Source organism: Pygocentrus nattereri, chromosome 18 (assembly GCF_015220715.1).
Source record: "Pygocentrus nattereri isolate fPygNat1 chromosome 18, fPygNat1.pri, whole genome shotgun sequence".
Taxonomy (NCBI): Eukaryota; Metazoa; Chordata; class Actinopteri; order Characiformes; family Serrasalmidae; genus Pygocentrus; species Pygocentrus nattereri.
In genome coordinates, this window is record NC_051228.1 from 16,352,098 (window position 1) to 16,376,974 (window position 24,877).

General features: G+C 40.1%; 2 protein-coding genes across 8 annotated transcripts; both read right to left on the reverse strand.

Moving 5' to 3' along the window:
* Window positions 1–649: 649 nt before the first annotated feature.
* LOC108425184 (cyclin-dependent kinase 2-associated protein 1) lies at window positions 650–4,145 on the reverse strand. The gene is made up of 4 exons (XM_017693650.2): window positions 3,990–4,145; window positions 1,644–1,741; window positions 1,373–1,499; window positions 650–1,288 (listed from the first exon to the last, which is right to left on the reverse strand). Exons 1-4 carry the CDS (start codon window positions 4,054–4,056, stop codon window positions 1,221–1,223), a joined length of 360 nt encoding a protein of 119 aa, XP_017549139.1. The 5' UTR covers window positions 4,057–4,145; the 3' UTR covers window positions 650–1,220.
* A 2,032-nt stretch (window positions 4,146–6,177) lies between these two features.
* sbno1 (strawberry notch homolog 1 (Drosophila)) lies at window positions 6,178–22,799 on the reverse strand. 7 transcript variants are annotated; one of them, XM_037547245.1, is made up of 33 exons: window positions 22,454–22,799; window positions 21,028–21,144; window positions 20,695–20,796; window positions 20,135–20,471; window positions 19,110–19,148; window positions 18,843–18,943; window positions 18,624–18,720; window positions 18,254–18,414; window positions 17,979–18,112; window positions 17,770–17,860; window positions 17,522–17,683; window positions 17,212–17,347; window positions 17,005–17,110; window positions 16,712–16,865; window positions 16,256–16,438; window positions 16,043–16,140; window positions 11,782–11,927; window positions 11,473–11,676; window positions 11,169–11,357; window positions 10,866–11,038; window positions 10,571–10,702; window positions 10,325–10,460; window positions 10,040–10,152; window positions 9,884–9,955; window positions 9,708–9,807; window positions 9,547–9,621; window positions 9,288–9,434; window positions 9,039–9,133; window positions 8,837–8,923; window positions 8,612–8,749; window positions 8,380–8,456; window positions 8,049–8,242; window positions 6,178–7,962 (listed from the first exon to the last, which is right to left on the reverse strand). In XM_037547245.1, the coding sequence occupies exons 2-33, from the start codon at window positions 21,139–21,141 to the stop codon at window positions 7,820–7,822; spliced, it is 4,236 nt and encodes a 1,411-aa protein (XP_037403142.1). In that variant the 5' UTR covers window positions 21,142–21,144; window positions 22,454–22,799; the 3' UTR covers window positions 6,178–7,819. The 7 variants fall into 7 exon arrangements, with proteins under 7 accessions (XP_037403142.1, XP_037403143.1, XP_037403139.1 ...); XM_037547246.1 differs by having other exon boundaries at window positions 11,181–11,357; window positions 20,135–20,474; XM_037547242.1 differs by having other exon boundaries at window positions 20,135–20,474.
* Window positions 22,800–24,877: the final 2,078 nt, after the last annotated feature.

Consider the following 24,877-nt stretch of genomic DNA (forward strand, 5'->3'; position numbering starts at 1 on the left):
TCTCCGCAGCGCCCCATTTCCCACAAAAACGCTGAACCCCTTTATTTACATCTGTCTCTCTAAATGATACACAATTCTGAAACAACGGTGGAATTCGCCTTTAACTTTGAGCGCTGTTTTGCACACGCATGTAAAGTGTATGTACGCTGTGACTTCCATCACATTGAAAATGAATCGTTGCATTGGATAAAGAATCGGTTCCCTAAACTGAATCTCTATAATGCGCAGCATCAACGTTCAATCACCGCCCTACAACGTCACAATGCACCGCGCGACGCCATTGGTTGAAAGGGTTTTCGAAAGGTGCGAGCCGATTGGCCGAGACGGTGTTTGACGCCACTTCTGAAATGGGATTGGTAGAAGACACCGTGTTCCGCACGTTCAAGAACACAACAGTAGTGCTGACTGGTCGCTTTGTTGTCTTCCACTCTGTAACAGGCACTTCATAACAAATCAAGAGTGTGTGGTAGAAACTGTTATCTAGTTAAACAAAGCCATATTAAACGTGCTGGAAATTACTATATTAAATCAGACCTATAGGGTTTTAAATCATTTTCCATAAAAGTCTTACTTTTAAAAAAAAATCCTTATAACACAGAAAACAGAATGTTGGCTGAATATTGGTAAATAGTACATAAAAGGCTCCTTGTACACAACAAATGTCATATTTATTGACGTTTATACAAAATTCCAAAAAGTGACCTTTTTTTTTTTTTTTACATGAAAATACATTTTATTACACAAGGTAATAAATAAAAAAGACTAACATAATGGTATAACTACAACTATCCTCAGTAAATCCCAATTACGAACAAAAAAAAAAGGACCAATCGCTTGATCCCATCAAATTTTTATGAAAGAGGACATCTCTACTATAAACCTGTAAAAGCCATGCACTTTCAAACTCTGGTCCATCTGTCCTTTGCATGCAGTTTCACTCGTTTGTTCTTAAAGATGCTATGTGGCAAAATATATGTGTATAATAATAGAAATAAGAGAAAGAAAACTTCAAATGGCAACACTCATAAATTCAACATCTCTTAAGCATTCATCGAATAGATGATGAATGTTGCAATGCCTCCGACCCATGACTTAACTACAATACTCAAAGCATAATTTTTGATTGTTTCATCCCTCTGTTGTGGGAAAGCCATGCAGCACTCCTGTGTGAGAGTAGTAAAGAAGTTGTCTGCTCTTCGATGAGAGTCAGGTTTCCGTGGCTAAGATCTTGCATTTCTTTCGGTCTCCGCCAGGCACTCTCGTACAAGTCCTCTTGCATGAATTATACCTTTGAAACACAAGACATGTTTGCGTCAGGCAGTATAAAACTAAACAATACAAATGACAAAATACAAGAAGATAATAGTAATACCTCTTTTGAGGCGCTCCATGGCGCTTTTACTTCCAGCATATGTTGGCCTTATTTCTTTCCCAAGCTCTTCAATGATAGCAAGGAGTTCGGCGTATTTGCTCTGGGGCGGTTGGGTCCCATTAGGCCCCTGTACACAGAGAAATGATTAGCTTTCTTGATGCATAGTTGTTTTATTAAGTACATCAATTTAAAATATGAAAACAGTTCAAAACTATATTCACTATAAACTATAAACATTTCAACTATAATCTTATCAGAGGTCATCACCTACCTGTAAGAATCCCAATGATGGTGGTCCAAAATCATTTATTATTGGTCTATAAGACTGAACCATTGAGATGTTTGAAGAGGGAGAGGGGATGTTCCCAGCTAAAAAGGACAAAGTGTAAACATCACTTTATGCACAAGTAAAGATGGCATCTTGGTACTGATGCATACCAATATCAGGCCAAAAATACTGGATCAGATATTGAAGTGAAAAAAAAGAAAGAATGTAACAAATCTATCCTGAAATAGCACTCACACTGTGCAATTTGATGTTGTGTATTTTTGCCTGTGGGGTAGTAGAGTGTCTCAGTAGTTTTAGCATGATAGCCTACTTTAAGATGCTCTATTTTAGCCTACTTTGAAGTGTTTCAGATAAAAGTAGCTCATAAGTAGTTTTAAAAAGAAACAATATTATGGTAAAAGAAAAAGAGGTATTGTACCATCTCTAGCTCCAAATCATGTTAAGAAATAAGAACCCTGCAAGGAATAACTGACTTAAAATAAAAGTCTCAAAATTTCTTCAAAATAATGAAACACACACGACCACACTGGTCAAAAATAAACTTAGTAGCTTTGGTACGGCTCGAGGGAAAAAGTCTAATAGAGCTAAATTTGTGAAATGTGCTTTTGTTTCTGAAGTTTCTATTCTAAATAAAGTAAATAGAGAATATTATTTATTATTCAAAATGACTAGTCAACCTACATGTGTGTTTCTATGTGTGAGTTTTTAAATGAAATGCTGAGAGTGCTAACATGGCAGTAAATCTAAAAATGATTGCTTTGGGTATTATTTTTATCTTACAACACCCTGCATGTATCTCTCCACTATGAATGCATTTTAGGCCAAAACCTGATCTGAAAACTATTGTCTCTGGCATCAGGAAACATATCTGTAACCGTTTTGAGTAAGAACTTCCTGTCAGGTACCTTTCAGATGCTTTGGACACTTCAGATGTTTTGTTCCTATCAGCACCACTGTGAACAATTCAATTTTGCATCAAACTACTCTGTCTGATTTCTACGGAAGCCCATTTCCACCACTGGAAAAAAGTACACGGCCATTTAGTGAGTCATAATAAAAAGAATGTTTTGCATAATTATGACAAGTATTTATGACTTGCTAATTTACAATTATGACTTACTTTGTCATAAATATAACTTAGCATCTCATATTTATGACTTAATATATCCTAATTATAACTTAGGATCTCATAATTATGACTTATAATAATGAATTACTATTTCATGTCATACTTACAAACTCCTAACTACGACTTAGCATCTCATTATTTTGACTTGCGATCTCATCATAATGATATTCAATCTCACAATTATGACTTACAATGTCATAATTACAACTCAGCATCTCATAATCATTGACTTAGCATCACTAGTCATTATAATGACTTAACTGTTACTCTGTTCTAATCGACTTAGCATCTCATAATCATGCCTTACTTTATCATAGTTATGATTTACTTTCTCATAATTACGACTTATCCTCTCAGAATTACGATTTATTTTCTCAAAATCATGAGAAAAGTTTCATTATACGATTGGAAGTAATTATTATGAGATATTACGTGATACTTATGAGAAAGTTTCGCATTATTATGAGACACCAACTCATTATGAGATAGCAAGTCATAATTATGAAAAACCTTCTCATTCATACGACTTACTAAACGGCTATATTTCCTTCTCTAGCGGCGGAAACGGACTTCTATAACTGGGACACTTCAGACGTCTGGTTCCTATCACCACCACGGCCAACGATGCGGTAAGTTTCTCTAAAACGGCGCATTTCTTATTACTCATTTTTTTTTCGTATTACTCTAAATGACTTGGTCTGAATTCCCCTTTAAATACCAGTATCGTTTTCAGCGTTGGGATTTTTCACAGGAACTCCACGAAGAGCAGTGCCGTCCTCGACCGCTAGATGTCCGTAAAGAGAAATAAAAAAGCCCGTTCAGATCCGATCAATCAACCGCCCTGGAGAGACTATCATGGAGGAAACGGAACGGCGCTGATCTTAGCAGCCAAAAGGACATTTTTTTATCAGACTGTAGCGGCCTCCACCCAAACCTATTCGGCCGACTAATGGCACGGACTCCTGAAGCAGGATCGATATATTCACCATACGCTCTCATTTTCTTCAGCCGTCAGCGAGAGAGCCTCTTTTTTCAGTAGTAATAATGGCGGATTGCTCTCAGGATCTGACCCTTTAGCTGTCTGACTGGACTAAAACTACACACTCGGCTTTTTTCCCCAGGTATCCTTTGTAACGCCAAATTTTACACTCGACATAACGTGTCGAAGACTGAACACTTTCTCGCATTTTTTCGCTCACCTTGGTTCCCAGAAGTTCCTGGAATGTGCTGGTGGGGGTTAGGTTTGTAAGACATTCCTAAAGACATATTAAATTACAGAAATAAAAATGTCCCTAAATTCGGCGAAGCGTCCGTCTCACAGACACTTTTTGTTTACAGCAGAGCAGCACCGGCAAATATGGCCGTCACTTATATTGACACCCACTATCCAATCCATCATTACAGAGATAAAACGCTACTACGGCACTAAAAACATTTTTAAACGCCTCGTCTTGGACTCTCTCCAAACAAAATCATAAAGTTTTCGACAAAGTTATAAGAACATTTTAAATTTAAGGTTACCTTCAACTTTGTCATTTAAATAAACGTTTTGATGAGCACGTTTATTAAATCATCAAATGCTTAAAAAAGACAACTTGTACGTAATTCAGCTAAATCGTCTCAGACGCGGTTCTTAGGAACAGATTTAACGTTATATTCCCCGGTTCTGTTTAACGCCATTTTTTGACTTCTGCAGTAACATTTTAACTTCGCTGAGGAAAAATACTAAATACTGTAAGTTTAAGAGGAACATCCGAAATGTATAAAAGCTCATCCTGTGACGGTACATGGCGAAATGTTCCTGATAAGAGAACAATTGACCTTTTGGAAATATGGTTTTTATGGTGGCTTTCACAGATTGACTCTTAACATTAACCGGTTTTGTTACGAAATTGTCCGGTTTTCCTCCCAAGTGGCTGTTTGGGGGTGGAGTATGAAACACAACTGATTTTTAAAAATGATGAAGGGTTAAAGCGTTGAGATGTAAACAAAGCCGTTCAGAGTGGTTTGGCGTGAAACGTTCCGTTCTAGATAATCTGAAGAGTGAAAATTGTTCACAGTGGTGTTGATAGGAACCAGACATCTGAAGAGTTCAGTGCCGATGAAAGCTCCCAGAAGGTTATTACATGATATAGCTCTATGCTGTATGATGCCTCACGCATTGTTTTATGATAGTTTTGGCCTAGATACATTTGAATCAACTCCTGGTGGATGCATATATGCAAGATGTTGTGATGCAAAATAGTCCACAAGAAAACTACATTTTTTAGATTTATAAATATTGTACATTAACATCACATAGAAAAACAGGGAAGCTCAGAAGACACGTCTAGTGTCACTGGTGATTTTGTATTGTAAAAAATGACTTTTTGTTGCAGACATGGGCACTACTGTAAAGTTTATATCTGCAACGAACCACTTCACATCACACCACCCTGAATCACTGTTTACATCTCAGACACTAAATTCCCTTTTAAAACGGCCCAAACCATAGTCCTTGTGAATTTTCTATACTGACTGGGGAGTGAATGGTACGCTTTACAACTTTAACAGTGTTTATGTACTATAGCAAAAAAGTGAATATTGAGTTCATCATGATATGGGCTCCTGTAAATATCAGCTTCATAGTGACATATCAGGGCTCTTGTCAAGGGGTCAACAAAATATGTCTTGTACTATAAAATGCTGTTACAATGAAAGATTTATCACCACCTGTGAATACAACCCCGATGATAGCATGCCAAACAGTAAGAGAATCTCCTGTTATACCTCTTAGAAAGCCTTTTTTGCAGGGGTTATAGTAGTACATCACTAGACTTTGTCAGTCATTCATTTGTCATCTTGTTCCTTTTTTTTGTGTGTGGGGGTGTCAAATTAGAAACCACACTTCTTATGTAGAGAGAATTCAACCAAAGAATTTACTAAAAATAAAAAGGAAACTGGAAAATTATGCATCCGTTTAGTCCTTTGTTTAGGATTTCACATTGTACTAAAGACCCATTAAAAGACTGAGCCTTTACCCAAAACTTCTTGGAGTACTAGATCAGATTCCTGTCATTTTTATTCTGACCTCACTAGCCATAACATCTAGGTCATGAATATTGTAATGAATAAGTGAAATCTGATCCTAGATCAGCATGCCTACTTTCAGAAGCTGAGTACAAACCCTGGGATGTTCAATCACAAAGCATCTGAAAACAGCACAATTCCAGGATCAGATCTGGCGCACTACTTGCAAACCTCCATCACGATGTTAAACACCGGTCCAGAAACTTTGGTCCAGAGATTTTGAATGAAGATGCTATGATGACATACCACAGCTGTGGTGTATGTGTAATATTTTTTTCCTTAGTAAGCATAAAAATGTTTCATGTCAGAAATCACAAGTTTTAAGTTAACCACAAGATTTATTGGTCATATGCAAGAGGTAGAGATCTTGCACTCAGCTCAATGTACACAGTTTCTCTGTACAACAGATCCATCAGTAGTGCAACTCGTGCAAGGATGAAATGACATTGTCTTTAAAGTGTTTCAACATCTATACCTTAAGCAAAACATGACTTTAGATATGCAACTATACACAGATATAGTAATGAGAAAACCTAGCATTTGCACCTACCCTGTCAACATTTACAGAAAAAAAAATTAGGTGGGGGCGAGGAGGGTTCTTTATGGAACTTCGGCCCAGGTACATTAAATGTTTTCATATGACAGCAAATATTATAAAGCAAGAAATGGGAAATGCAGCAACTGATAGCTGGGCATTGCTGAGTGGAGGATATTCCAGTTTGTCACTTCATGTTGTTCAGTCAACACCTTGCTTAAATATGTAAAACTAAAAACAGCAAAGCAGAAAAACGAAAGGGAGAAAGAAAGGGAAAAAACCTTCTGACATTGACTTCATTCCTTTCCTACATAGAAAAAATAGAAATCCAAGTAATTGATTTATCCATGCATCACAGTTCCTGATGGCAGAAGTCGAGAAGTCTTTAGAAGAGATTATTTTACTCATCACCCACTGATGGGCCAGCATTTTCCTTGGGAGTGTATTGCAGGGATATTCAACCATTTTTGTACCAAGATGTGTTAAAACTCAAGAGTTTGCAGTTCATCTTGATAGTTTTAAGTGCATGGAGGTGACCCATGGTGCAGACATGATTCCAAACGGACACAGTAAGTATTGGAAGTCTAAAATTGGCTATAAGTAAAACCAGCTCAGCAACTAGGTCTGCCCAAGTGATGGTGCACATTGTTATCAACTTGGCTAGACAAGGTAAAATAACTTGGGGATGCCCTATAATTAAAACTGAAAGTAAGCTAAACAGGGAAACAGTGAATCTGTGATAAATTCACTATGTTGATCACAATTACACAACAGTCTGAGGACATGAGGTTCTTTAAATTAAACCGAATAAAGCTAGAGCCACAGGCCAAGTCTCCAAGAAGTAGATATATTTCTACACCATTACCACCTCCAAAACAACAATACATACTGAACAGAGTCACAACAAAAACAAATGAAGAGCAAGTCTTGATGCAAAAATAATGGAATACCCCTTTTAGTGGTTAGACCAGTGCAGGGCGGGGGATGGAACTCCAAACCTAAGGCAAAGCATGCATTACATTTTGAGGGAGGGGAAAAAACTGATGAAGTTTAACCCCTGAGCGCTGACCTGTGCAAAAACAAGAAGTATGGGTAACTTTGTAGCCTGCTTTACACAACATGTCATCAGTGGTGAACACAGGCAGGCAGACTGGTGGTAGAAAGCCCTAAAAAGGCAGAGCAGCCTAAACCAATATCTCCCCTTCTCCCAATGCGTCTCTAACCTGGGAGGCCTTCCAGCTTTTGAGTCAGTAGTCCAGCAAGCCTCTGTCAGGACTGAGCCATCTTTGGACATGAACCCTGAATTATTTAATACCACGCAAGGGCATTCTTCCTCGTAGCATGCCGGCAGGAAGGCAGAGGAGGGGAGGCTGGCTCGTGATGCAGAGCTGGGGTCCTGTGTCTGCTCTGGAACCAGGAGCCGTGCTAGGTGTTGGCTGTGTGGCTGATGCTCTGTGGGTGCAGCTGCTGCCACATCTGCTGTTGCTGCACTGCCAGTTGCTGAGATTGGTCTGACGAGGACAGGATGTTGGTCAGGGGAGCCACACAGTTCGCTGGAATTATTAGACCTGTGCAGAACACAGCAAAAAGGTCAGCATCACCACAAGGGAGAAGGTATATACATATATAGGGAACACTGGACTGTATAACTCACCCACTATTCGCTGTCCGTCCTCGGTTCTCAAACGAACTATTTGCATCTTCACATTGCTTCCGCTGACAGATGCCAAGACTCCCTCCACTTTGGTCCACACACTCAGGACAGAGCCACAAAGAACGTAGTATGTCCTGCAACGTAGCCCTATCTCACACTGCAGTCCCACTGAGGCTTTCTTGCAGTTCCCACGCCTGTCAGCAACCAGAAAACCAAACATTAATACTGCTAAACTTAATTACTGTGGGTTTAAAAAAAAAAAAAAAAAAAAAAAAAAAAAATCCAGAAAAGTTTAAAAACACACTGACTGCAAACAGTAAAAGACACTCACCAATAGGCATGAGAGCAAATATCTGCTGAGGACTTGTACTGATCAATCCAGTGCTGTTTAGCATCGTCTGAAAGGACCTATTTTGAGATCAAGTGTAAAAAAAAAAAAAAAAAAAAAAAAAAAAAAAAAAAAAAAGTCAAGCCTGTGTTTCAGCCAAAAAGATTGCAAAATGCCACGTATGTGTTGACATTACGAAAGCAATTCAAATCAGCAGATAGTAAGGAGAAATTACCTTTTTACATCTCTTTCGAATGTCTGCGTACGTCTCTAGTTTAAGCTGTTTCCCTGTATTTGGTCTGCACACCATAAAGAGCCTCTTTTTGGTGTTGACCTCTTTTACCAAGATGGCTATTTTCTTGTTATTCCGTACCTAATTAAGTGAAACATTAGTGTCAACAACAAAAACACTACGGTGACAAATGTTTTCTGAATACTCAAAAATACTAAATATTCTTACCTGCACATAGAACCCATCGTCTGGTCCATCTTGTTCTGCCCAAACGTGTGTGGCATCCTCCCATGACATACCCCTCTCTACACTCACCTGAAGAATAAAACACTTAATTCAACACAACCTCTAAAAAGGACTTGCTGATCAAGCCAGCTGGAAAATAGTATAGGCATTGTTTTGCAGTAAGCTTGGTGGAATGTGTATATACCGTATAAAGTTCAACATGTCCTGATGTGGAATATCCTGGCGTCAAAAACTTCTTTACATCAACCTTTTTAACCTTTTCATCCCCAGAGCCCAAATCTGCAAGGAGGTTTCTGAAGGTTTTAATTATGAAAAGAAAAAAAAAAAAAAAAAAAACACCACCTACACCTAAAATTAACTGACAGCACCACAAAGTCAAGCCCTTCATCAAACACTAACGACCATGGAGGACTTGAGATATGCCTTCTCTTACCCAGAATTCCCATGTCGTATCTGCCATTCTTTTTAGCATTCTGAACAACAGCATTCAAAGTGTCTGAGAAGTACTGGAAGAGGGCATTCTGTTGCTGGACCTCCATGCCAAGAATACGGTTCAGGAACTTTCCAATGTTGTTGTAATCTAAATGAAAATGTACAGGGATAGTAGATGCGTTTTATTTCTCAGTAAATGGAGAGTGTAAAATTGTCTTGCCATGTTTGTCTTTAACATCATCAACTAATAAATGTCTTACCTTTATCCAGTGAGAGGACACCGGATCTATCTTCCACATTAATCAATCCCACACCAATTAAACCGTTGCGGATTTCTGTAGATATTAAGATTGTGAATCTGATTATATTCAATCTATTGTGTGTATACGATTGTTACATTTCAAAAAAAGAAAAATCTTACCTTTAAAGAAATCTCCTTCAAAGTCATAGGGTGGGGAGACCAATGGAGAATCCAAATTGACAATGGACTTCATAACGATTTCAAGAGCATTTCTGCCATACTGTTTAAAAAGAGCAATATATTAGACTAGAGAGTTGCAACCTTGTCTACATGTTTTAAGTTGAACTCTGTCTTACTTTATTGTCAAAGTTGAACCGACTGAGATCTCTAGTCTCTGTGGCTCTTCGGTCTCCATGGGTGAGAGCACCCTGTGAATTTGCAGATATACATATATTGAGCATGATCAAATGGTGTTTTATTTGTAACACTAAAACAAAAAGATTTGTACCCACCAAGCTCTCTAATCTTTTGGCAACAATAGAGGCAAATCTTTGTTCTCCAGCAAGTTCTGAGATAAGGAACACATATTCTGGTGCTGTGACCTGGTTTGATCTGTGTGTTCTACCTGTAAGTGAACATAAAAAAAAAAAAGTTTTGTTTAAAGGAGGAAGTAAAATACTTAATCTATGGCCATACACATCCATTTTCAATCTATTCTACATTAGAAGAGTAAAAACATTCATTTCTGAAACATCTTGAGATCTTCAAATCAGACAACTAGATTCCAAAGAACCTACCAAACTGCTGTATAGCCCTGTCTGCACTCCAAGGCAGTTCCAAAGTCATATGCACCCTTCTCCTCTGGTTCTTTACTCGACGATCTGCTTGTAGTGAAATACCAGAGCTGGCTGCCTCAGAGATTATGGCAATGTTCTATATAAAAAAAAAAAAAAAAAAAAACCCACCACAGACACACAAGTTTTGGTTCAATTCATAACTTCACAAAGGCAGAAAAAGCAGTGGAATTAATGAATCCAACAAACCTTTTCTCCATCCATAAACCTCTGCTTCTCTGTGAGATTCAAAATTTCTACAGGAACGTCCAGTTCTGATCTCGATTCGTAAGAAATGCTGCCATCGTCATTACTGACTACTCTGCCTTTCCGCCCAGTCATCTAAAAACACATGATATGCATTAAGTAACAAATTATTTACTATTAGTTGGTGGTATTTCAGAACCATATGATGGAATATAAGAGCATTAAATTCGTGTGCAGGTGTGGAATACAGTTCCTGGAACATACAGATAGGTCAATTAGATGCCTTGACGACTCTTACCTCTGCTACATTTTCAGGCCCTCCTAACTCATCAATAAGTTCATCCAGTGTGTTTGGAGGCAGATCCTCAGCCAGCTTTTCCAGTTTCTCCAACAGCTCTCTCTTCATCTGCTGAGCATCCTCCACTGCATCATGGCTGGTCACGCAGCTACTCTCCTCTGGTTCACTTTTAGCTGTAACAAGGCACTTCATAAGCATTCACATGTAACTCAAAAATGATTAATATGAAGGCTCTTGTGACATGAAATCAATCTAACTGTAGCAAATCCAAAAAAGGATGATGAATAATTTTTAATAACGAACCTGACCACCTACCAGCAGTAATCGTGTTAGATGCTGACTTTACAACAGGTGTTGTGAAAGCAGGCCTGGTTGAACCAAGCCCAGAGGCTAACAAGGCACTTTGAATCGAATCTGGGTCTATGCTCTTTTTCTTCTTCTTGTTCTTCTTTACCTTGCCCTTCTTAGAGTCTTTTCGAATTAGCCAAGGATCTGAAAAGAAAAAAAGTTTAGCCATCTGATTGACGGCACCAAAAACAGTTGTCTCTAAAGCTCAGCAGAAAATAGGCTGGTGCTTTTTAGTAGGGGACCTGGCACAAGATCTTACCATCTTCCTCATCCTCACTGGAATCATCCTTGAATGGGTTGTAGTCGTCTTCATCGTCATCCTCATCTTCTGAGCTGACTGACTTAAAGCTGTCATCGCTTTCAGCTTCCTCATCCGAATCTCCTGAATTACTCTCATCTGAGCTGGTGCCTGAAAGCCCTCCAGATTTACGGGCCTTTTTTACTTCCTTTTTAACCTCAGAACCTGCAATTTCAATCAAACAGAAAAAAAATGTGTGTTTAAGACTTTTCACTAAATGTCTTCAGCTCAACTTTCAATCAACTTTATGAATGTGTGCCCAAGATGTACCTTTGCGCTTCTTGCCCTTCTGCTCTGCTGCCGTTTCTACGGGCGAAGGTGTTTTCTTTGCAGACAGGTCTATACCCAGCAAACTAAAGAGCTTCTGTCTGTCTGGAGCAGGGAAGTGCTTTTCCACCAGTGACTGTAGGACACCCCTAAGGACCAAAATACAAAGCCTGTTATTCAAAGCCTTAATATTAAAACTTACATAAGTGCTACCCAAAATAGACATTTCTCCCAGGTAGTCAAGGTAGGAATGTCCAGTAACAGAATCCTCTTTTTCTGCTAGTCAAATGGGAAAACAGCAGGAAATCAAAAAGTACAGTTCAGTAAAAGATGTAGTATACTGTTATTTAATTTTGATCATGAAACTAATTAAGCTAGTAAGGAAGAACAGAACTGCAAATGTCTCAAACATTTCCATCTGAAAATTGGTGGCTACACAGCTTGGCCCTTTGCATCACTTCTCACAGGATTTTGAGAGACTATGGAGGTTGAACCTCACCAAGACCCAAGGGTATGCTTCACCAGAAGAAAATTGTGTATATTTTGTAAGTTAAATGCATTAATCTAGTGCACTTTGTAGATTTAACCTCTTAATTTTGCTCTCAAATATCTGCACACTGAACAAATCTGTAATTGTCACTTCCTCATAAACACAGTGATTGCATGGGTCCAAATAGTGATGACCGCAAAAATGGATTATGGTGCTCACAAGTGGTCAAAAAATGTCTAGAGCATCAATTTTACCCCTTAAAAATAGGCACAAACACTAAGCTTAAAACTGCTGCTGTTACTGCAACCTGGTTGGTTAACATTACAAACAGCCTAACGTTACATGAAGAACCAACTTGCTCCTCAGTGGTTGAAATACTGAAGTAGGTATTCAGTTTTTAATTCTGGGACTCTGTCCTACCCCTCTGGCAGGTCTGTCCAATCTGAAAATAAATCACTGCTCACTATTCTCTTTAAGGGAAGCAGTCTTCTCAATAGCTGCTCCTAGATTGTGAAATAGTTTACCTACAAAAGGTTGATGGAGATGTCACATTAAGCTCAAATCCTGCCTTGAGACTTCTTTTCCTTGGCTTATGACCGTCTATATGGACTTTATGCACCCAGTTATTCTTCTAAATTAATTTATTTTTCTTTTAGATGTTATTTTCTTTTTGTCTTTTATTGCATTTAAATGTTATAACATACTTTTGGGCAGTACTATGATTTTTTTTGTTTTATTCATACAGAGTTTGAGTTTTATCATTGTTAGCACTACTGCACTTTGGTCAGCACTGGATCGGGGCCTTGTCGTGGCGGAAGGGCTTGTGTGGTCTAGGGACCTTCAGAGCTAAGTCGTCAGAAGCAATATGCTCCTGGTAGGGTCTCCCAGGGTGAACAGGTCTGGAGTGAAGACCCAGACTAACACGATCCAAAGTTTATCTCCATGCATATCGTACATAAAAAAATTGTGTACCCTGGGTCACCGGGACCTACCCCTGGAGCCAGGCCTGGGGGTAGAGTTTCACGGTGAGTGCCTGGTGGCCGGGCAGCCCACGTAATCCGGCCGGGCTCAGCCCGAAGAGGCAACTTGTGGAGGCCATGTGGGCCCACCACTCGCAAGGTCCAGCATGGGGGAGCGGTGCAGTGCCATATTGGCAGTGGGAGATTGCGGGGAGGCCCTAGGTGGCCTAGGCCCCTGCAGCAGAAACTAGCTCTTGGTACATGGAATGTAACCTCACTGGGGGGGAAGGAGCCGGAACTTGTGCAGGAGGTTGAGAGGTACCAACTAGATATAGTTGGGCTCACCTCCACCCGTGTCAGCTCTGGAACCAAACTCCTGGATAGTGTACATGGTACCAGAGCTCCTTGGGTCAAAGGTCAATGATCAACTTTGTTGTCGTTTCATCTGACTTGGGACAATATGTTCTGGACACTAGGGTGAAGAGAGGTGCTGAGCTGTCAACTGATCACCATCTGGTGGCGAGTTGGATCAGATGGCAGGGAAGACTGATGGTCAGATCCGGTAGACCCAAGCGAATAGTGAGGGTGTGCTGGGAACGACTTTCAGAGGCCCCTGTTCGGAATGATTTCAACTCCCACCTCCGGTAGAGCTTTTTTCACGTCCCGGAGGAGGTAGGGGGCATGGAGTCTGAATGGACCCTGTTCAAAACCTCCACTGTGGAAGCTGCCAGGCGTGGCTGTGGCCAAAAGCTTGTGGGTGCCTGTCGGGGCGGTAACCCAAGAACCTCCTGGTGGACACCGGTGGTGAGGGAGGCCGTCAAGCTGAAGAAAGAGGCCTTTTGGGACTGGTTGGCCCGAAGGACTCCCGATTCAGCAGATAGGTACCGATAGGCATAAAAGGTGGCAGCTGCAACGGTGGCAGAAGCAAAATCCAGGGCATGGGAGGAGTTTGGTGAGGCCTTGGAAAAAGACTTTTGTTCTGCCTCAAAGAGATTCTGGACAACTGTCCGGCGACTCAGGAGGGGTCGGGGTGGCTGCGCCCAAGCTGTATTCTGCAAGGGTGGAGGAACTGACCTCGAATGAGGATATTGTCGGTCGGTGGAAGGAGCACTTTGAGGAACTTCTTAATCCGGGAGACGTGCCTCCCTCACGGGAGTCAGGGCCAGAGGCTTCTGGGGTGTCAAGTTCCATTTCCCTGGTGGAGGTCACTGAGGTAGTTGGCAAGCTCCTCAGTGGTAAGGCACCGGGGGTGGATGAGATTCGTCCAGAAATGCTTAAGGCTCTGGACATTGTGGGGCTGTCATGGCCAACACGCCTCTGCAATATTGCATGGACCTCGGGAACAGTACCCTTGGACTGGCAGACTGGGGTGGTGGTCCCTATTTTTAAAAAGGGGGACCGGAGGGTGTGTGCCAATTATCGGGGTATCACACTGCTCAGCCTCCCTGGGAAATTCTATGCAAAGGTGCCGGAAAGGAAACTCCGACCGATAGTTGAACCTCAGATTGAGAAGGAACAATGTGGATTCCGTCCCGGCCGTGGAACAATGGATCAGCTTTTCACCCTCTCACAGATTGTTGAGGGGGCATGGGAGTTTGCCAACCCAGTCTACATGTGTTTTGTGGACTTGGAGAAGGCTTATAACCATGTTCCTTGAGATATCTTGTGGGAGGTCCTCCAGGAGTATGGGGTGCCGGGGCTACTACTCTGGGCTATCCAATCTCTATAATCCCGGAGTGAGAGGGTCAGGAGGGCATTATGTGTGGAGGCTGGATGGTGGCGTCTCTGCTATTTGCAGATGATGTTCTTTTGGCGGAATCACATGGATGCCTCCAACGCTCGCTGGAGCGGTTTGCAGCTGAGCGTGAAGCGGTTGGTATGCGGATCAGCACCTCCAAGTCTGACTCCATGGTCTTGGCCCAGAAAAGGATGGCATGCCCACTCCAGGTAAGGGGAAAGGACCTGGCCCAGGTGGAGGAGTTTAAGTATCTGATCCGGATGCCCCCTGGGCGCCTCCCGGTGGGGGTGTTCCAGGCATGGCCTACCGGGACAAGACCCCGGGGTCGCCCTAAGACCCGCTGGAGGGATTATGTCTCCAAGTTGGCCTGGGAGTGGCTTGGAGTCCCCGGGAATGAGCTGGAGGAAATTGCGGGGGACAGGGTCATCTGGGATTCTCTGCTCTCCCAACTGCTACCGCGACCCTGTTTGGACTAGCGGTCAACGATGATTGATGGATGGATGGCCATTTCTAAATGTGCTCCAGAAATAAAAGTGACTACTTTGTTTAATTTTTTTGTGTTATTAAAATGTGGAAATATACCATCTTAACTCAATGCTAACGCAGTGCTAGACAGCACATATTACAAGGGTGGGCTGCAAACAAGTACACCGCCCTTACTAGGGCCATGATGTATGCCGTTCGCACCTCGACTCAGACCACCTCTGTGAAGCGCTGGTTAACCCATGCATGCACTGTACTATTATCCCTTAGCCCACTACTAAGAGAAGCTAGCCTTCCTTTCTGAAGCTGTCTGAAACAACCCATTTCACTACTCTATATATTTTAACTTAAGATTACTTTCATATGGTGCAACTCCTGTTAAATCAAGACCATGTAATCCAGCTTGCAGTTCATGCAAAAGAGAACACACGATCTCATAATAGATAAAAAAAAATAAAACTCCACCTAAAGGAATTTTCCTACTCTTGTAGCGAGGATATTCCCAAAATGAAGCGTTAAGAGGAAAGATGATGTTTTAATTTAGAAAAAAAATACAACTCTACGTTGAAGAAAAGAAAATACTTCAGCTCTTACTTTGCAGTGGACACAAAATCATTGAGTTCTCCCCCTCCTTCTTCCAGTGCTTCAAGTGTTCGAGCTTCCCCTGTAGACTGCAGGCCAATGACCACGCACTTAAAAATAAATTAAATATTAATAATAATAAAAACAAGGCACAAAAGTTGGTAACATCAACTCTCCTATTGTGCACAGTCACATTTTAAATTATATCAAAATTTCTGATCTAACCTTTCCGTTCTTAACCTCCTCTCGGGCAAGCTGCACCACTCTCCTGACTTTGGAGGCAATACATAGGTACTTGAAGAACCTTTGATGTGCAGACCAAAACTGTCCCCACATTGACTTTTTCATGCGCTGCTCTGCATCCATCAAATTAGCTGCTTGCTGAAACTTCTCTCTTGCACTCACCCACTGAAAATTTCACAAATTAACAAGTGAAAAAAAAAAAAAAAAAAAAAAAAAAAAAAAAAAAAAAAAATCAATGTCTCTAATAATATGCACACTAGTTAAATTAAAAAAAAAAAAAGGCTGCACTGCAAGTCAGACAAACAAAATATTCAGACATGCATTATATTAAAACCACATGTAAAAATGTTCCCTGTTTTACATAGTAACGTATACTGCTTTTTTTTTAACACAAAAAAACCACACACAAAAAAAAAACAGGCATATCACAGTACATACCAGACGGACTGACTTGTTGTACATTTTGATATAGTCTTGAGTCAGTGGAACTTCCTCAATCTTAAAAGTCACCCCTTGGAAGCTCAGTTGACGAGCAATATACATGCCTCTCAATTTCATATCCATGGCAACAATCTCCATGGCACCAACACCTCTAAAATAAACCAACAAAAAGGGAGAGTGTTCAAATAAAGCAGAAAAAAGCAGAGAAGTTGAAAACAATCATAATTTCAATCCAAGACAACCTCTGGATACTTTTCTACTTAAACAGGATCTAATGAGACTCAACTAACCTTCTTTCAACAGCTTGAATAAAATTGGTGAACTCTTTAAAAGGAGTTCCATCCCCCCAAATCCCAAGACGATTCATGTAAGCCATATTCCGAGGCTCAGAAGCTCCTACGCAAGACGATGAATGAGAAAATGAGAAAACAAGAAACCCAAAAAAAAAAAAAAAAATCTCATGTTCAAAAACAATAAAGCATTCTTTGCTCATGTACCTGTGGCACTGGCATACACAACCCGTGCTTTTGGCAGTTTGTTCTGGAGCTCAAGAACCGCTAGTCCAGTCTTGGTTGGTTTTGATGACCCAATAGGGCACACATTTTTTGCTTTGTGACACTCATCAAAGACTATCTGAAAGACTCAGTCAAGGGAATCAATCCTGTTGACTTTAAAGGTCTATGTGGATAAACTCACAAAATAGAGGTTTTGCAAATATGCTTATGTCTGTCTGACATCATGAAGAAAAAAAAAAAAAAAAAATTTCTACTTTAAGAATGGAAAGCAACCTTAGAACGGAAAGGATACCACCCCATCAAAGTCATCCCCACACCAGTGAAGCAACTGTTTGAATCTTGTTTTGTACTTTCCACCAGACTGGCTTTCTCCAATCAAGGAGGAGTATGTGGCAAAGATCACACCTTTTTTCACACTTCCATTGTGTTTGGATGAGATCTTCCCATATTTGAACTGAAAGAGGAAGAGAAAACAAGCTAAACTATTAGTCTCACATCAAATGAGCACAATCACAATTGGTAACTAGCATTTTTTAGTACCTTGTTCAATGAATGGACCTGAATGTTCTTTGCTCCAATGTCTCTCAAATCCCTCTCTGCATCATATTTCAAATCATTTGAGACACTAAACCTGAAATGTAAAAGTTAAGAATTTAACCCAAGGATGCATAATATGTAGGACAGACATCACTAGACGTTTAGAAATGTTAAGCTGTAACTTTAACAAATACAAAAAAGTGGCACATTACCAGAGAGATCTTTTCCTGCCAAGAAGGTAATTCTCATAAATAATGCCAGCAATGGTTCTACCCTTTCCAACACCAGCACCATCACCAATCAGATAAGCTGCTCTATCTGCATTTGGAAGGAATGTCTCGTGTTGCTGCAAAAAAACAAAAACAAGTGAAATACAAAACAATTATAAAAGTTACCCATTACACAGCATAAACCCAAGTCCACCTCAAAGGTATTTGCAGCACTACAGAAGAAACCTTCACCTGCTCATGAGTTCTTAAGCACAAACCTGACAAGCGTATGTGATGGCCTCAAGCTGAAGAGCAGATAGCCAGCCCCTGTCGATTGTCTCCTCTGGAATGGAAAGTCTGTACCACACGTTGGGTGGGGTGACACTTGACAGGGAGCTGGTCTCAACCACAGGGTCAGGATGGCGCTCTCCTATCTTCACTAAAAAGGTGAATGACAACCTTCGGTAAGGACTTTCCAAAAGATAAATACCAAGTTAACACAACCTCTCAGTAGCATGCAGCACTCAGCCCACCCACAGACGAATGTCTAAAGCTGAGCCACCCACGTTTTCATTTATTAACAAGCACGCTTATTATCACAGTGTAAGACTTTACCAATGCCGTGTTACCTTAATTGGTCATACATACATTTTATTGGCATGTATTCCGCATACGTCTCTGCATGTCCCAATTCCTCCTCTTCCTCCTCTTCTGGTTCTTCTTCCTCCTTCATTACTGGTAATTTCTGAAATTTTATTCACATGCAGAAAAATTCACTCTTCCAAACCAACATACACTTAGTGATAACATACCTTGTATGTAATTACATGCATTGTAATAAATTGTTTAAATAAATAAAAGGCTCACATTTACGGGTGAAAAGCTCCGCATTTTTATTTCATCATTGACCCAGATTCTAGCAACATCTTTGCTTGACACCTCTTTCTTCACGCCGTTGTTTACCTCCGCTGTAAGAACAAAAGAACAGTCAAGCTAAAATGAGATAGCAAAAGAAAGATGTTCATGTGCTGATACAAGTGTATACCCACAGTGATCCCCACCATAGTGTTAAATCCCTTGATGAAACACATGAACCACAATTATGTGAATTTCCATTTACAACCCTACCCATACCTGGTTTATTCATCATCTTTGTGGTGACCAAAATAATCTCTGAAAGGGAAGAGCACTTTAAATTGAAATAATAACACAGAAGTGGAATTCCCAAAACACTAACATGAATTTGACAAATCCTATGTGCGACATTCACAACTTCATTAGATAAAAATGAGCTTCTGGAAACAATTTAAAAACTAAATACACACAAAATGCTATACCTAAGAAAATTCAAACCATTAGAACTCACTCATGTACTAAATGACAAAAAAATATTTACAAACAATCATTTCCTAAATGGGGGGGGGGGGGGGGGGGGTAATAGTGTAGTCCAAAATGCTATTTATGACACATCAGCCACATGTGCTTAAAACCAAGAGATCATCACACTGACAACAAGATTGAATATATGTTAGTTGTACTATATGCAGCACACATTTGTTTTGAGAAAATCAAAAACTTAGAGGGCAATACATTTTTTGAAAATGACGCTAACAGCTGCAATGGCAAGATATAAGGTATATGGCATGCTGCTTGTTCCAATGGTAAGACAAAAAAATTAGATTAAAAAAAAAAAATTTCACAAATTTTGCAGCCATTGGTTAGTTAATTGTTACAAACAGCCTAATGTTACATGAAGAACCAACTTGCTCCTCAGAGGTTGAAATACTGAAATAGGTAATCGGTTTTTAATTTTGGGATTCTGTCCCACCCCTCTGGCAGGTCTGTCCAATCTGCCACTACTTGCCATTTTCTTTTCAGGTTGAAGGTATAAAACAAAATCTCTATGGAGTATATTTAACTAACAGACACAGAAAATTTCACCTGACCAACTTGAGACTCAAATTTTTGTGGGAAACTTTCCACTCAGTTAAGCTTCACAAAAACCACCCATGAGCCTACCTCTGTATTTTTTACTGACCAAACTGGAAGAGGACTTTAAACTGCCCTCATATTTGATCAGTAACACAAACCAGAAGGCAACATTCAAAGAACTCTACAGACAATCCTCTTTGAAATTCCACAGCAGCACTAGAACTCACTTGTGCCTGTAGCTGTAGCAACAGGCTGAGCTATATCAGGCGGAGGTTTCAACTTCATAAGCTCTCCAAGACTGTTTGTCTTCAGGTTACTGGTCCTGAGTAGGTCCTTCAGCTTGACCTGCTCTTGATTCGATGAAACCACAGTGCAAACGGTGGGAGTAGGGGAGGATGAGGAGGCGCTCCGTTGGGCTGTTGATGTTGTTTGCACCACCTTGGTTACTGTGATGGTCTGCCTCGAGGTGGTCCCTGCTGAGGGTTTTGTAACAACTATGGTTCCCAGTGATGGCAATTGATTCAGTTGATTTAAGACAAATGTGGTGGTTGACGGCTGAGGCTTCTGCTTTAAAACGCAAAAAACAATTTAAACATTAGCTAAATATTGATCTAAAAATATAACCAATAAATACAAATCCAGCTCAAGTTTAGTAGCTATGACATAACTAGAAACTACAATCTAATATAGAATCTCTATAGTGACTCATGAAAAAACAATTATGTTACAGTAAATTTTACAATTAATGGAAACCTCTTAAACTTGACGACTGAATTTAAGGACTTACTCTGATTGTGACAGTGGGTGTAGGTGGCACAGCGGGTTCTATCCTAACGATTCCAGCAGACTCACTGCCCAAGCCAATGTCAAGAGCATTTTTTGAGACTGACTGAAGAGGTGGAAGGAAAACAGTGTTTCTATTAAAAACAGTATTTTAAACAACAGCACACTCACTTGCATCCTCATATATTTCAATGCAGCAAACACACAATGTTGAGTCAACAAAAGCCATCCCATGTAACAGTATTTAAATTTAAAAAATGGCATGCAGAAGAACAATAGGTTCACATGCTTTACTTGCTAAGCACACCAGGTATTTAAATATGTTTGCCGTATTTACCTGTTGAGAAGCAGGGGACTGGACACTGTCCTGACAATCAAAGTCAAATAGGTCATTTGGGCAGATACCACTCTCACTAAGTGCTGCAAGAAGCAGATCTTGTCCTGGATCCATCGTCTACAAACACATAACATTACAATATTAAATACAGCATGAGAGATCACAACACACATGCAGCCCTGTCCGAAAGAAGATAATTTTTTTCAGCATTAACGCACTGCTTACTTATTTATTTTCGAAGATATAAGACTACAAAAAAGTCTCCATACCTATTGATCAGAAGAAAAGGTTTTTCGATTTGACACGAAGCGAGATGTGCGAACGGCAATAAGGCGTAAATTCGAAGCGGTCAAACAAGGTATTAGCAATTAAAGTTACACATGGCTTATTCCTCCAGTGACTCAAATAACTTCACTACTCACTCAAATCTTGCTTTCATAAATACATAACATAGTAATGTAATTACGAAACAAACAAAAGCACATAAAATTAAGGCTACAGTTACAACGATGCTAGCTTGCGCTCCACCACAACACCACCCACTACACGTGTTTGCAAAAACTAGTCCAGCTAGCTTAGCTAAGTAGTTACTACTTCCCGGTCTGACGTTGCGGTCTCTGGCATAGCCAAACTACTGAATGGTATGCATTATTATTACTATAAAACCAGACAACAAACAAAAACGTAATTTTTTATTCGTCAAGTCCTTCCCTGAACTATAAAAACAACCACATAACAAAAATACCTCTTCGTGTTAACTTACGCAACTAAGCACGTTACTACTACCTGGATAGATGTTAGCTACCTAACTAGCTAGCTAGCTATCCAACACAAACAGCCGTCACTTTCGTTTTACTGGGAACATTATTATTTAGCGTTAGCTACCTACCCGGTTTAATCGTTTATTTGACTCAAATAACACACTCCCCCACACTAAAGAAAACTCCACAATTCAGTTTATCGACCACTCCTCACCCCACGCCAGAAAAAACACCTTGCTTGAAAAACTGCACCGTAACGAATGCGGCTTGTGAAAATGTTTCGCTAACGTAGGTTCGCTAACACGCTAACGGTAATCTGACTCACGACCTCCAGCTCTGAAACTTTGAAAAACAACAGCTGTAAACGTTCCAGCGCACTCGAACCGATATTATTACACGTTTACAGCTTAGCTTAACACTCGGCTCTGACCGTCCACCAACAACAGCCAAGCTGCGCGAATAGCAGTGCGGCGCTAACCGTTTTAGCAGAATACTCCTCTCGCGCTCCGTCACCCACGCAACGGCCAAACGAGCGAGTCAGCGCGCAGAGTGCGAGACAAAACAAAGGAAATACACACCCAGCGAGCTAAAATGAACACAAAGCAGACGAAAGCGAAAAAAGGCGACGTTCTGGTAACCAAACGATGATTAAAAAGTGCGCTTACTTCGCGTATTTACGCCCTCTCCGCACCGCGGCCGTCAGGAGGAGGTCGCTCTTCTCTCCGCTTGTTTTCTAACGAACCGCCGCCATCTTTACCGAACGGCCTGAATCGCGTGTGGGTCACGTGACATTTTTTTTCTCAGCCAGTGTGAAGAGCAGTTTTTTCCGCCGCCGAAATTCTCATACAGAAGCGACGAGGAGGCCGTTTGAAACGCCCGTCCAGAGAGAAGTCACCGAAAGGAGTCAGAAGCTCCGCAGTGTTCGTCATATTAACGGCGGTTTAAAGCAAAAATATATATAAAGTAGTCAGAGAAGCGGAGCGCTAAGCCCGTGTCACGTGACCCTTTTCTTCCCACACCCCGAGGAAATGACGTTTCTAGAGCGGTTTCCTCCTGTGACACGGTGGGACCCTGTGCGATCGCCATGTTAGTGAGGTCGAAAAAGCGACATTGACCTCTGCTGACAATCAAGTTCATTGAGGTCTGACAGCTCAAGTCCACAAATAAAATTGAATGTGGGATGATCACTCATGTTATGAGTTGTGTACCCCTGAGAGCTTGTACACTCTGATAGCATCACACTGGTGAACTATTCCCCTGGGCCTGGATAAGCCCATAGAGCCTCAGTGTAAAGGCTGTCAGCAATTACTATGAGGTTTAATCATTTGAACTTTTGTTCTGATACGCTGACCCTGAATCTAAAATAGCAGATAAACAGAGCTTGTCACAACGTCTCTTATTAACATGCACAGCATGACTTCTTTAGTACAACAACCAGTGCAGCAGTCTTAGAGTTACCTCTGAATCTTCAGCTGAGTATACTGGATTATACTGGATCCCATATAGAAACCTGATATATGGCAATATATGGATTTAAAATATATGACATATATTGGCATGTTTGGATTTCCTTTATTTAGTGTTTATTTCCCAATTAGTGGACACATATGCCAGCTTAGTCGTAATTGGCTATTTTCAAATATGGAACCCATTTGCAAACATACATCTCTAACACATTTATTTATTGATTTATAATATTTTACAGAAAACATTATTAATATGTGGGTGGCATATCTTACAAATGTTATCTTCATGTTATATTACACAAGGGTTTTTGTGCTTTAGAAATCTTTCTGATTTTTGTATGATTTTTGGATATTTAATGCATGTATCAGACAGACATATATATGTAATCTGTATATTATGCATATATGTATTCATCCCCCTACTAGACAATCAGATAATTTTCCACTGGATTTATTTTAGGACTGTTTTCAGTCGTACATGGAATGAGTCAACTTTGACTTGAACACATATGAAGGAATGAGGACTATGTGACAAGATACTGCTACAGGTACCTTTAAGATTGTTTTCCTGTAAATGTTTTAACTTAATTGAATAGTTCAATGGTTTAATTGCAATTGCCATAATAAGTCAAATTAAAATGTTGGCAATAATGCAGTCATTAGTATGTGCGGATATGAAAGCACAGGCCATGCAATTAAACATTACTACAGCTACAGACTCTGGCATTGACTGCTGGGATAGGCTCCAGCTTCACCCATGACCCAGAAAGATAAGCGGGGTAGAAAATTGTGACCTCAATATATTCATCCATGGCCTCACTTCAGTAATTTGTGGTCTCAGTATAGTAAAATAATAAAGAAAAATAAATTTCTGATGCTGTGTGGAGCAGAGGTGGACAAAGTACACAAATCATGTACTTGAGTTAAAGTAGAGATACCCAAGGTAAAAATATTACTCCAGTAAAAGTAGAAGTCCTTACTCTAGACCTCAACTTGAGTAAAAGTACAAAAGTATTTGCCTTCAAATGTACTTAAGTATCGAAAGTAAAAGTAATAAAATATTAATTATGGCTCTGATGTACTGTTATCCATCCATCCATCCATCCATTTTCTAAGCCGCTTCTCCCTCAGGGTCGTGGTGATGTCCTGTTATCATTTTTATAACAAGACTCGCTTCATGAACTCATTTTAGGTGAAAATCCTCCAGCGTCTCTCTTGGTAAACCAGTCTTTTAATAGAACGTCATTAATTAGTGACACTGACGTCTATTAAAATTATCATAAGCACAAAACACTGAAAACAAACAGTTTCCATCAGGCAGAACTGAGTGGCTCTGAAATCACTTTTACAAACAAGCAAAGTTTCAGTTTAAGATTACTTTGTAACTTAATTACAAGTTGAATAAAAACTTGCTTTAAACTCAGGATCACAAAGAAGTTTTCCTTTACTATATTGATCTGTAGGTCTCTGTTAAGATAAACTAACTGAAACTAATTTACTATAAAATGAGTGTTTGTATGAATTCAGAAAAAAAGAAACATGCCAGTCAAACTGCATGTGTGTACATATTTCTATATTGTGGTCTATTTACACAAAGTTAGGTTAGTTCATCATTTAGGTGAC

Bases quoted from the DNA above. Each gene is read 5' to 3' on its own strand.
- sbno1 (XM_037547242.1), bottom strand. From the start codon at position 21,141: ATGGATCCAGGACAAGATCTGCTTCTTGCAGCACTTAGTGAGAGTGGT. The intron at 16,439-16,711 runs GTATGTACTGTG...TGAAATTTTCAG, and splicing joins ACAACAAGTCAGTCCGTCTG to TGGGTGAGTGCAAGAGAGAA. The intron at 11,928-16,042 runs GTAAGAGCTGAA...TTTGGTCCTTAG, and splicing joins GATTTTGTGTCCACTGCAAA to GGGTGTCCTACAGTCACTGG.
- LOC108425184 (XM_017693650.2), bottom strand. From the start codon at position 4,056: ATGTCTTTAGGAATGTCTTACAAACCTAACCCCCACCAGCACATTCCA. The intron at 1,500-1,643 runs GTAGGTGATGAC...CTCTGTGTACAG, and splicing joins CATCATTGGGATTCTTACAG to GGGCCTAATGGGACCCAACC. The intron at 1,289-1,372 runs GTATTACTATTA...TGTGTTTCAAAG, and splicing joins CATGGAGCGCCTCAAAAGAG to GTATAATTCATGCAAGAGGA.